The following is a 14,161-nucleotide window of genomic DNA, read 5'->3' as shown; positions in this document are numbered from 1 at the left end:
CACAAATATTATAATACTGTAGTATAAAATTTTATGACAAGGAATATTGAAATCAAGATACACTTATCAGCACATGAAATTGTTTTTAATGAATTTCATGATTTGTTGAGAAAGTACCCTGCAAAATGAAATGCTTTGGACATAAAAATTTCTTGGAAAAATTATTGAAACTTAAGCAAGAATATTAATTCATGGGAAGTAGTTAAATCTTTCTTATTTGTATGACAGGTTATTGAAAGATTTCAGTTCTAAGCTACCAAGTAAAGACCAAAAAACACCTAGATTGAGTTGTTTAGCACACAAAGAACTGGAGAAATATGGACTAATAATAAACTTAGGAAGCACAAATTTAGGCTTACTTTCATGAGAGAACTTGGGAGGCACTGAATAAAACTGCTCTCTGTAAGAGACACACTCTGTTCATTTAATGTGTGTTTATATTACTCTAGTTTTTCATAAAGATGTTGGACTCTATTTAAATATTAAAAGAGAAATAATTAACAAATATAGTTAGCATACATTGAGGAACATCATATTTTGAAATGCAGTTTTAATACAGATGTTTGTCAAAGACCTAAACCAAATGGCGATGAACAGTTTCTAGAATAGTGATAAAAAATTCTTAGAAATAATTATAATGAAATCACAAAGTATCTAACAACTTCTTATTGGAATGCTTTTTCATATTATGTGAGACATTTCACACTATAAAAAGGTTTCTACAATTAGCTAACATCCACACTATTCCAGGCATCTTAATTTTTACAGTTGAGCATAGACTCTACAAATTTATGCACCACTGGATTCACACTTTGCAGCATGGGTAACTGTCTATTGAGCAAATCACTCAGAATATTGCATTAATCATATTGTCTTACAGACAGAAATAAATGCTGTTTTCATAAACACCACAAAAGTTTTCAGCACCAGTACATTAAAATATAAGAGGGAAAAATCCTGTAATACCACATTCAGTAGCATTCTAAGAAATAAATACTGATAATAGAAGCTTACTAAGTTTATCAGTGATTCTTAATTTTAGAACTGAACTGATATTTTTATCACAGCTAAATAAATACTATATTCCACATCAAATGACTTGTTTTTTATATGGAAAATTCACACTTTTAACTTATTATCAATATATTTTTCCATACCTAATAGTAACTATCTTATAACCAACCTTGACACAGGTGGATTAGTACATCTTTGGTGAGGAATTTGAATCAGTACTCTAAAAGACAATCTTACAACATACTTACAGGAGTTGTAAATATTACTGTTTCTACTACTGAGCTAATGTCAGTGGCACAATTCTATATATGACATTTGGCATACATTTTACTGAATAGTAATGAACAAGACAAAAAATTTTTCAGGTTCACATGATAGACATGATAGACCTGGTTTCCCAGTGACACTACATTGTAAATACTAGACTGTCAACATGTTAAATGATGGGAACATTATATTTGAATTTGTGGTTTTCATTTATACTATTACATGAGTCTGCATTGGCAGTTCTGATATGTTTACTCACAATCATGTGAGTATTGACAACAAAACATTATCACCATTACTGATTAAAATCCTTCAGAATTTTGTTTTTCGAGTGTAGCCTCTTGAATTTCTATTATGAGAATAGGTAATTATCTTCATATAGAAAGTGCTTTGTTATTATTGAAATTTCAGCATAATTATTTGTTTTCTGCAAAAAATATTCACAACCTTGTATTTTAAACATGTATTTTGTACTACTTGTTTTTTTTAGCCTTTCCTACTTTTGAGCTGAATATTTTCATATAATATATTATGTTGTTGATTCTGCTACATATAGCTGTTGAAAAATTATAGAAAAACCATACCACCATATGTATTATAGGACAATTATAATAAGAAAGTTCTGGTAGAATGTAAATTTAGGTGTCTCTGTGTGTGTGTGTGTGTGTGTGTGTGTGTGTGTGTGTGTGTGTGTGTAAACTCTCAATGATTGATTCAAAAAGCTAAGCAAGTTATCTTTCTCTTTTGTGTGTAGCTCTAGATGACTCAATGTTTTTGCTATTCGGTGATAGGACAGTTAGCTTCATATAATAATTCACACAGAAATTTTGCTGTCTCTGTAAGGACAAAAAGATGAAGCAACATGAAAAATTGTATATATGTACAGAGGTGTCAAATGATAGCAATCAGTGTAAATTATATTGAATAATTTTAATAATACTGCTATAATGAATTTTGGTATACTCCTTTGACCTTCATTTCACCTGTTTTCTCAGCTCCCCACATAGAGCAAAAAATTGTGCTTTTGTATGCATACTGTTTCAGAAATTATTGTGCAGAAAATTTCCACCCTTCAGTTATTATGAAATCATCAATGCCACTATCAGTCTACAACAGATTTCTTTTGAAAATAAAAACTTTCTGAATTCCTCATTTGCTCTACATGCTTACAACTTCATTGAATTCTTGTGCAGAATTTGGGTGTTACTGCTCCTTACAAGTGGTTTACTTGTATTTTTAGTTTGAACCACTATCCTGGGAATAAAGCTATTTTAGCTTATATAAATTTTGGTTGTGTCTTTAGTGACATGTGATGTGATGTGTACATAATATGAATGTTCATCAGTATTGTTGAAATATATACCAGACTTATGGGCTGGGGCTCTTGTGGTAGCTAGAGGTAGCTATACGGATGGGAGTAAATCCTATATCAAACCTGGAGGTTCTTACATTTGCTGTACAAATTAAATAATATTTAGTTTCTCAGAAATGAAGGTGTCAAACTACTCTAGATTTTGACCAGACTCTATGAATGGTTTGGGATGCTAATTGATCGAAAACATCAAGTTTTGGGTTGAATTAAAACATTTGCTTTGCTTATTGTACTCAGTATACAGTCCATCTGTTAACACGTTCATTGCTGTATCAGCTTGTGCTTATCTTATTGTCACATTTGGGCCCCAAAAGGGATTATCAAGACAGGGACAATTCAACAACAATGTAACAGGTGAGTAGTACATGTGTAATTATCTGCTGGAGTGCTTGATACATATCTCTACTAAAGAAAAGCACAAAGCAAATTAACAAACTGCTTTTTATCACTCATCAGCATATGTGAAAGTAGTCTTGGTTTATATCTGAATTGCTCTCAGACATAATATATAAACTACATAAAATCAAACTACAAATTTTAGCAACTTATCTTACAAGTTCCTTTTACATTATGTTGTAGGATAGTAATGTAATACAGAAAATTATGTGTAATCTTGGATAATGAGAGCTACAGAAGTGTCTAGATGAAACAGAATGCAAGCAGTGGAAAGTGTATGTCTGAGTATTGGATACAGGACTAGTCAAGAGATGATTGTTCATTACTCATTTAATAAGGAGTGATGTGCCAAGATCAGCTAATCTTGTGAACAATGACTCCTTATTCAGTCCCAGATCTTCATGTTATATCAGGCCTTTGCCCCCCCCCCCCCCCCCAATATTCAATTAGTTTACATTACACTTTTCTTTTTGTTTACCCATGTAGTTTTACTTCCCTTTTAAGACTGCCATTGGCAATAATAATCCAACTATTAATCATCTCCAATTTTAACAGTACTTCGACATCTAATCAGTGCTCTGTACCTCTTGTGCCGATGTTCCACTGATGGGGCACTATACATCCTGTACCATGTAGAGTGTGTGTCTGTTGGACATAAAGTTATGAGTGACTTTATATTCTCATTTCCATGCCCCTATACTCTTCAATATTATTTTTGTGTAATTTTAAAGTGCTGTACCATCTTTTTCATGATTATAGTATGGATAAAAAAATTTCTGTGTTTATATTGAAGCTGTCTCGTAATTTGACTGGAAGAGAGATTAAACTGAATGGAATGCACTGATATACTGGAATGAAATCTGTATTGTTCATCCTCACTGTGAAGCCAAATTTCAAAGAAATTGAATATAATATAGGTGCACATACATTAGATAAGAAACCATTTCATTCACCATAGCTGACCTAACCTTATTAGACATTAAATAGCACATTCTCCATCTGCTGTTTCTTTGTACAATATGTACATGTTATTTTGTCAGGTTAATTATCATTATTCTCTCCAGAATGATATGACTATCTATCTAACAAGATGCAGGTGACAGCCACATTTTGCAGCATGTTGTAATACTTAACATGGAGACATGTTATCAGCTAGTAATATGAAACTGATTCTCTTTTAAATCATCACCTTTTCTCAAATTTCATTATTCATGAGTAACCTTTCGCCAAGATCCACTAGTACAAGTTCCTGGACCTCGCCACCACTCATTTATATCACGATATGCTTTGGCTGGGAAATCATCATGAAGGAGTGCACAAAGACGACAGAAGAAGTATGTGTTAATGAACTCTCCAGTGCCCTTCCAACGAAAATAAGAATTATACAGCTCATCATCTGTGTCAAGTTGATGTAAGTATGCTGCCAGTTCTTTAGCGGAGGCAAATTCATCAACATGGATGTAGGAACGCTCTGGAGCATTTCGTGCGTAGTCTTCAGGTCTTGCTCCCATAACTACAGGCAGAACATTCCTCCTGCAAAATAAAAGTAGAGAATTATGAATTTTTATCATGTCAACCATCCAACACCTCACTCAAGCAGTTATATGCATCAAGTACAATGCAGAGAGTCTTACAATAAAATCAATTTGACAACTAGTTTCTTTACTTCACAGTGACATATTTGTGAACTGTAGTGTAAATGTTATTCTGAATTAATTACACATGATAATCAACAGGAGGAGTCAAAAGTGTTGATGTAGTTCGTTAAAATAACTTGAAAAACCATAGCTACATCTGCACTGTAACCTACTCTTTTTTTGTTGTATGTAGAAATTTTATATTGTAGACAAAATTCGAAATGCTACACATACCTACTATTGTATGGCAGCAAAACTTGGTAGATATTGTAATGTGTTATTGTGGAACTGATTTATGCTGGAAAAAATTAGTTCCAATTTTGGCCACCAGGTGCAAATCTGGCACCGTACAGCATCTTGTCAATGTCTCTGGTGCTCATACTGAAAACACTGTGTGATAATAAAATCAACGGTTGCCTTTCTCACTTCCTTGACCTTTTCCACCCATGTCCCATTCCTAACCCATTACATTTGGAAACATTTCTATATGTCTTCCTTGCGTTCACAGCACCAGATTTGTACCTAGTAGCCAAAACTGGAACTATTTTTATTTCAGCATAAAAGGGTTCCACATTAACACATCAGAGTATCTACCAAGCCTCACTATCATATGACAATTACAGCCCATACTCAACCTCTGTGAGTAGCTGCACTTTAATTATAACCACCCGGTACATATTAACAAAGGTTTTCAGTGTGACTTTAAAATGATGTATTAAACTTCAGTACTGCTGGAAAGATATACAGGATATAAAATAACTATGTATACAAACATTTAGTGTTACTGGAGAATATAAAAAAAAAATACTTTTGTTATGTGGTGCAAATAGCACAGGTGGACCGTTTATTCGTTAGGGGCCCTTTAAGGGTTTCATGCTGCTCTTCACTTAGGCTAATATTCAATGTTGTTTTGATCATTTTGTGTGTAACATATTGACACATGAATCTGATATGCAACACAATTACATCTTATTGCTGGAAAGGGTAAGTTGTCATTACTGTAGCAATGTCCACATCCCTGGATGAACAACTACATTATTAACATTTATGTTGTGTTGTGTTTATATAAAAGTTTATACCAGGCATGGTGAGCCTTTGCTGACCTATGAGTCTGATTCACAGTTACTTAAATTCATGGGCCACCTTGTCACATGATGCGGCAGCAGTGCTCCTGTCGTATAAAGTCAAAGCTATAGCATCTGTGACGTTAATCTTTATGGAGTAACACATCAATATCAATGGAACCTCTTTCCTGACATGCCAAGCCTACAAATTACGTCTCAAAACACACATTTTTGAGATTATATCCATTCTTTTCATCCCATCATCAGATGTATACATTTATTTATGTATCATGAACATTATACATTTAGTTACAATATTTTGCGCCAGGCATCTTGAAATGTCATTATGGGAAAACACTGCTTATATACAAACCTGGTTGCAGTTAATTAATTGAAAATCACATTCAGCTTCAACAGTTACAATGTTCTAATACATTCTACAATGGACAAGAATTATTTACTAATGCTAATATGAGAAAGACTGGGAAAAAATACGTCAATGGTGATAGGCAGTTCCAGTCGACAAGTAATTAAGTAACTTTGTGTATTTCTTCTGCAGGCCAGATTGAAACCATTGCACACCAGATGTGACCCATGGGCCATCGCTTGCCCATATGTTGTTTGTACTGATGTGTACAGGTTCTTTATGGCTGATTACACTCAGACCACGTAAGCTGACATACCGGGTGATCAAAAAGTCAGTATAAATTTGAAAACTGAATAAATCACGGAATAATGTAGATAGAGAGGTACAAATCGACACACATGCTTGGAATGACATGGGGTTTTATTAGAACTAAAAAAATACAAAAGTTCAAAAAATGTCCAACAGATGGCGCTTCATCTGATCAGAATAGCAATAATTAGCGTAACAAAGTAAGACAAAGCAAAGATGATGTTCTTTACAGGAAATGCTCAGTATGTCCACCATCATTCCTCAACAATTACTGTAGTTGAGGAATAATGTTGTGAACAGCACTGTAAAGCATGTCCGGAGTTATGGTGAGGCATTGACATTGGATGTTGTCTTTCAGCATCCCTAGAGATGTCGGTCGATCACGATTCACTTGCGACTTCAGGTAACCCCACAGCCAACAATCGCACGGACTGAGGTTTGGGGACCTGGTTGGCCAAGCATGATGAAAGTGGTGCCTGAGCACACAATCATCACCAAACGACACGCGCAAGAGATCTTTCACGCGTCTAGCAGTATGGGGTGGAGCGCCATTCTGCATAAACATTGTACGCTACAGCAGGTGTTTATCAGCCAGGCTGGGGATGTTGCGATTCTGTAACATATCGGCGTACCTCTCACCCGTCACGGTAGCAGTTACAAAATCAGAATCATGCATTTCCTCGAAGATGTGGTAAACCCAACCCATACCATGACTTTCTCGTCATGCAATGGAGTTTCCGTGACAGTTACAGGATGTTCGGTAGCCCAAATTCTACAGTTGTGGGCATTGACAGACCCTCAGAGTGTAAAATGAGCTTCGTCGGTTCACAACACGTTACTCAACCAATCGTCATCTTCCGCCATCTTTAGAAATGCCCACACCGCAAATGCCCTCTGCCAGGTAACAGTTCATGGTGCCGGTGGATTTTGTACGGATAGCATCGGAGGGTACGCCTAAGTGCCAACCAAACAGTAGTGTATGGACTGCCGGTGTGACATGTGACTGCACGAGCGCTGACTTCCCCATACATAGATGAACCCGCTACAGTCTCCATTTCTTCCTGAACTGTCTCAGCAGCATTACTCCTTGTGCTCGGTCGGCCACTATGGGATCTATCATCTTAACAACCTGTGGCTTTGAACTTCGAAATCATTCTCGCCACAGCTGCATTTGTCAACGTACCTTTACCCAATGTTAAAAAATATATCGGCTCAACCACTTGTTTCTAGAAAACACTAAGATTGACGTGTTTCGGAAGTCAAGCTTCCATCATCAGAATAATAAAAAGTAAAAGAACCTGTTAAAACTTGCTAAAATGGAACATGCACCAGGCACAATAAGTGGTTGAGCCAAAATATTTTTTAACATTGACATTCACAACCATGACCTCTCATCCAGTATGGTAAAATCAAAGGACCTTTACACGTTCAAATCCCCTTCCTATGGTGATAGGATCATAATGCTGAATTAGCACATTCCCCATTCTGATAATACAGCTTCACTAAAAGCACCTTTTCAAGTAACGTCAACATGCTGTGACTGCTGGCACATCTGATTCTCTCTCTCATTACAGCTCCTTTTATACATGATTGTCATGTTCAGTCACTGACGTTTTGCAGTCCAGCGCCATCTGTCGGACATTTTGTGAACTTTTTTTTTTTTTTTTTGTTCTTATAAAACCCCATGTCATCCCAAGCATGTGTGTCAATTTTTACTTCTCTATCTACATTATTCCATGGTTTATTAAGTTTTCAAATTTATACTGACTTTTTGATCACCCGATACATCTCATTTATGGGGAGAAATGATAGAACAGTCAAACAGCAAGGCACCTGCATGCAGAAAAATTTACGGGGAGGAGGTTACCAAATCATGTCACATTTCAAGGAATTAATGGCATTGTTCATTGACATGGATCCCTTTGGCTAGACCAATGGGAAACTGGTAGATCTTGAATTGTGCGAACTGTTCAGTTTGAGGAAGCTGTGTTACAACTAACGGAGGACAACCTCAGCACCAGTACACAATCCATTACCAAGATGGTAATACCTCCAACACCAATATGTGGACTGCCTTGCGTGAAACGGACGTGCATCCATTCAGGTGTGAGTAGATACAAAACCTACCAGCTGATTACTTCCCCAGCATATGAAATTTTGCCAGTGGCACCCATACCAACCAATAAACATCACTGTCTTCCAAATGTTCATTTTGTTTTCTACCAAGGCTGCTTTCACAAATGAAGGAATATTTAGCAGCCACAATAGCCATGCCTGGGAGTTGGAAAATCCTGAGGTGACTCATGTATTCCACAATCAACAGATATTTTCCATAAATGTGTGGGGCGGTATTGTTCATGAACATCCAATTGAGGTGAATCTTCTCCCCAACATGTTTACTGGAGAAAATTACCATGTCTTTCTGCATTAAGTATTACCAGAAATGTTGGAGAATTTCCTACTATTGGTCAGCCAGTGATTATGATTCTAGAATAACAGGGCTGTACAACACTACGACACAATGCACTTGATGTTAGAGGACATTTAGATAATGATTTCCACAACTTTTGTACCCTGATCTCACTCCTATGGATATTTTTTTTTTGTGGGGGGTGGAGCTTGTGGTGTCTGAGACACCAACAGACACTCAAAAAGAGCTGTTTGTCCATGTGGCTGAAGCTGCACCCAGGGTTCATGAAACATCTCTTTGTTTTGAGTGTGCTAGACAATCATTAGCACAAAGATACCAGTTGTGTGTTATTGTAAATGGACAACATTTTCAGCAATGTCTCTAAAAGAATATTCTTCACATGGCAGTTTGAATACTTTCTCTGGACTTCACTATTGTCTAAACTTTCATGTACCCTTAGCAGAAAATGATTCCAGTTGTAGCTGCCAGAGATGGTGGTCATGTGTGCATGAGATGTGTTTGCTTGCATGAATGGATGTTTGTATGTTTCCTTTTCTGAAGGAGTCTTTGACTGAAAGCTAATGTGAAAGTGTCTTTTTCATTGTGCCTGTCTGCTACTCTACATGTCATCCTAATGGTGAGTAGCAGTCTATCTTTTCCCTGTAACAGTGATATTCCAACATGGAATTTCCATTGTTTGATTTTACAATGGTCTCTTGTTTTGCTTGAGATAATGTTCTCATTGCTATATTTTGCAATAAAAGCACTCTTGCAGGCTGCAGAGTAGCCTCACAGCTGCAGCCCATAGCTGATGTGCCTGCAGAACATGGCATACAATTCTATCAGTAGGTACTGTTCTGATATTATACTTTATAGTTTTACTCAAGAGGTAGAGGATCCATGGATGTTCGGAACATGTTTAATATGCTGTTGCCAGGTTAACTTGGCATCAATTAAATAGCCTCATCAACTTCTGCATGTTTTTTGAATAATTTTCATCCTGTTAATAATGAACCAGGCCTTGGCCCCATTGAGTAGGACTTTTGCTTGTTGAACAGCCTGATTTTATTTTATTTATTTTCGAGTTCCATGGGTCCTTGACGCGAATGTATCGCTAGGATGTAGAATGTGTCAGGTTATTACAGTAATAGCCACATGTAGATGACCATGAGGCAACCAATTTAACATATATAAACAGATACATGAAAAAGGACATCTACATGTCAAATAATTCCAAACAAAAATTCAGATAACAACACAGATAATAGTACAATAATGACATCGATGATTGCATACATAATAGTGCAGTAATGACATAGATAATTACATAAACAAATTTAAAGTAATTCATCTAAAAAATATTCTGCCAACAAGTTCTATTAGAAATGCATGAAATTAAACACAAATTCAAGAAGTATTACACATTATCAAAGAATTCCTGTAAAGAATAGAAAGAATTATCCAAAAGATAAAGTTTTAGCTCAGTTTTGAATTTAGTAAGATCCTCTATGACTGATTTGATATGGACAGGAAGTTTATTGAACACTTTTATACTTGAATAATGAACTCCTTTCTGTATCATGCTGAGATTTTTTAAATCATTGTGAAGTTCATGTTTTCTTCTTGTATTGTGATCATGGTATGCACTATTCATTTTGTAAATTGCATAATTTTTGTTCACGAAGCACATTAGTGACAAGATGTATTGACAAGGCATGATGAGGATCCCCAGCTGTTTGAATAAATTTTTGCAAGAAGGTCTAGGATGCACTCTACTCATAATCATGATAACTCTCTTCTGTGCAACAAAGACTTTGTTTGCTTGTGGTTGATTTTCCCAGAATATGATGTCATATGTCATAAGTGAATGGAAATAACTAACATATGTAGTTTTGATTGTTTCCATGTCACAAACAGATGCAATTGAGCGAATGGCAAATGCTGCTGAATTCAGTCTTTTACATAGGTCAGTGATGTTGACAGACCAGTTTAGTTTGTTATCAATATATAAACCCAGAAATTTGGAAGATACAACTTTCACTATTTCTTTGTCTCCACATTTTATTTCAACATTTTCTAATTTTTTATTTACTGTTTGAAACTGAATGAAATGTGTCTTACTAACTTTGAGGGACAGATCATTTGCAGTGAACCAATCTAGAACTTCTTGGAATATAGTGATCGCAGTGTTCTCTAGATTGCAGTTGGGTACCTTGTCAATCATAATGGTTGTGTCATCTGCAAATAGGGTGAAGTGTTCTTCTTAGGTCACACACCATGGGAGTTCATTTACAAAGATTCAGAAAAGTCAGGGTCCAGGCACCGAGCCCTGCGGCACTCCACATTTTACGAGGTGCATTCAAGTTCTAAGGCCTCCGATTTTTTTTCTAATTAACTACTCACCCGAAATCGATGAAACTGGCGTTACTTCTCGACGTAATCGGCCTGCAGGCGTACACATTTTTCACAACGCTGATGCCATGATTCCATGGCAGCGGCGAAAGCTTCTTTAGGAGTCTGTTTTGACCACTGGAAAATCGCTGAGGCAATAGCAGCACGGCTGGTGAACGCGCGGCCACGGAGAGCGTCTTTCATTGTTGGAAAAAGCCAAAAGTCACTAGGAGCCAGGTCAGGTGAGTAGGGAGCATGAGGAATCACTTCAAAGTTGTTATCATGAAGAAACTGTTGCGTGACGTTAGCTTGATGTGCCGGTGCGTTGTCTTGGTGAAACAGCACATGCGCAGCCTTTCCCAGACGTTTTTGTTGCAGTGCAGGAAGGAATTTGTTCTTCAAAACATTTTCGTAGGATGCACCTGTTACCGTAGTGCCCTTTGGAATGCAATGGGTAAGGATTACGCCTTCGCTGTCCCAGAACATGGACACCATCATTTTTTCAGCACTGGCGGTTACCTGAAATTTTTTTGGTGGCGGTGAATCTGTGTGCTTCCATTGAGCTGACTGGCGCCTTGTTTATGGATTGAAAAATGGCATCCACGTCTCATCCATTGTCACAACTGACGAAAAGAAAGTCCCATTCATGCTGTCGTTGTGCATCAACAATACTTGGCAACATGCCACACGGGCAGCCATGTGGTCGTCCGTCAGCATTCGTGGCACCCACCTGGATGACACTTTTCGCATTTTCAGGTCGTCATGCAGGATTGTGTGCACAGAACCCACAGAAATGCCAACTCTGGAGGCGATCTGTTCAACAGTCATTCGGCGATCCCCCAAAACAATTCTCTCCACTTTCTCGATCATGTCGTCAGACTGGCTTGTGCGAGCCCGAGGTTGTTTCGGTTTGTTGTCACATGATGTTCTGTCTTCATTAAACTGTCGCACCCACGAACGCACTTTCGACACATCCATAACTCCATCACCACATGTCTCCTTCAACTGTCGATGAATTTCAATTGGTTTCACACCACGCAAATTCAGAAAACGAATGATTGCACGCTGTTCAAGTAAGGAAAATGTCGCCATTTTAAGTATTTAAAACAGTTCCCATTCTCGCCACTGGCAGTAAAATTCCATCTGTCGTACGGTGTTGCCAACTCTGGGACGTATTGACAATGAACGCAGCCTCATCTGAAAACAATGCGCATGTTTCTATCTCTTTGCAGTCCAGAGAAAAAAAAATCGGAGGCCTTAGAACTTGAATGCACCTCGTAATGTACCCCAATCAGAGCTGGCAGCTGCCTTTGCACAACTGTTTAATACTACTTTCTGATTTCTCTCATCTAGATATGACTCAAACCACTTCCCTACTTTATCTTTCAAGCCATAATGCTCAGCCTGTCTTAGTAGAATCGTGTGATCTACACAGTCGAATGCTTTTGACAGATCACAAAAGATTCTAACTGGTGCCATTTTCTTGTTTATTGATTCAAGGAGTTGGTTGACAAATGAGAAAATGGCTTGTTCAGTTGAAAACCTATGAGAGTATATGTATTACCCATGTAGTGTTTCTCTTTTACATGATATTTATAAGCACTAAATGTTTGTATATCATATAATTTACATATAAATGTATTTAAAGTATCAAAACCAGTTTAATTTTCTGACTTGAGCACCATATGACACAAAATCAGAAACAAATGAAATACTGCTTCTACTTAAATCACTGTTTCATATTGTAGCTCTGTGAAACTATTTTACTTCATACCATCCTCCATGACAGGAAGCTAAGAGGGTACTTAAAAGCGAGTTTCACATTATTATGGCAGGCCAGATAACTTTTATTGCATGCTGCACTACACTTCAAAGTGACACAGTTACATTACACTGTTGTTCTACATAGACACAAAGACTCTGTAAGCAACAGTTAGAATGTTCTACCAATTGTTCAGTTGCTCAATGATGGAAGTGTGCTCGTTGGCCACAGAGCTTCATTCATCTTGCCAAAAAGGTGCAAATCTCAAGGTGCAAGATCTTCCTTCCTTTCCAGTCAGCATCACCCATGTCTTGGTCAAATTGTTGGCACCACTTCACAATGTTGCATTTGGTCTGTATATTGCCAGATTTTCATGATAAATCTGTGTCAAATATATGTCTTTTGCTCACAAGAATCATATTATCCTTCATACTTCAACTTTGGAGTACATTTGCAGATGCTGTACCAGTTCACTCCCACACTGTGATCGGGCAATGTGCCACTCTTTTTGCCCAGTGGTGTTCATGTGGGACGACTTGTAACTTACTTCCTGAAGTCCCTATATACTATTGTAGCAAGAACAGCAGATATGAGTAAAGCAAAAATGCAGAACAGTGATCAGTTACTGTTAAGTGCTTACAGGAAGAAACTGTCAGAAGGGATATGTAGAACTTGAGTGAGTACATATTATTTACTATAGGCTCATTAATCTCTGGCCTGAATGAAATCATCATCGAAAGATGCCATGCACACTGAAACCAAAACAAGATGGCAAATTGGGATTTTTTTCTGTTCCTTTGTTACCAACACCCCAGCCAGATTAGATACAGTGATGCCAGTTAATGAATTGGTACTGACATTTATGTCTTAAATGGTGCCTAAAAGTCACGTATTTTCAACACATTCATCAAGTTTTTAGAGTACAAGAGGTAATACAGTAATTTCCTGAACTCAAAGTATGGAATGGGTATTTCATATGCTGTCAAAGGTAAATTCCTTCTCCTAATGAGAACCTTAATGCTGAAAGAGCTAATGATTAGTGTGATGCTTTTCAGTCAGAATAAACTGTTTACTTGTGACACGTGCCTCCTTCAAGTTTCCTTAAGTTTGGTCTGTGCCCACATTAAAACAAAAACAACATTTGTCATAGTTCAAATGGCTCTGAGCACTAT

General features: G+C 37.1%; 1 protein-coding gene across 1 annotated transcript in view; it reads right to left on the bottom strand.

Annotated features, from left to right (window-relative positions):
- Nucleotides 1-3,516: 3,516 nt before the first annotated feature.
- Nucleotides 3,517-14,161, bottom strand: part of LOC126183908 (glycoprotein 3-alpha-L-fucosyltransferase A-like) — a 306,953-nt gene continuing 296,308 nt past the window's right edge. Inside the window, exon 6 of the mRNA XM_049926252.1 lies at nt 3,517-4,582. Within this exon, the coding sequence (XP_049782209.1) occupies nt 4,255-4,582 (328 nt within the window). The 3' untranslated portion in view covers nt 3,517-4,254. The remainder of the gene's footprint in view (nt 4,583-14,161) is intronic.

This window comes from Schistocerca cancellata, chromosome 4, assembly GCF_023864275.1.
Source record: "Schistocerca cancellata isolate TAMUIC-IGC-003103 chromosome 4, iqSchCanc2.1, whole genome shotgun sequence".
Lineage (NCBI taxonomy): Eukaryota > Metazoa > Arthropoda > Insecta > Orthoptera > Acrididae > Schistocerca > Schistocerca cancellata.
Note: the sequence above shows the minus strand (reverse complement) of the source record. Positions and strands in the feature narration are given on the sequence as shown.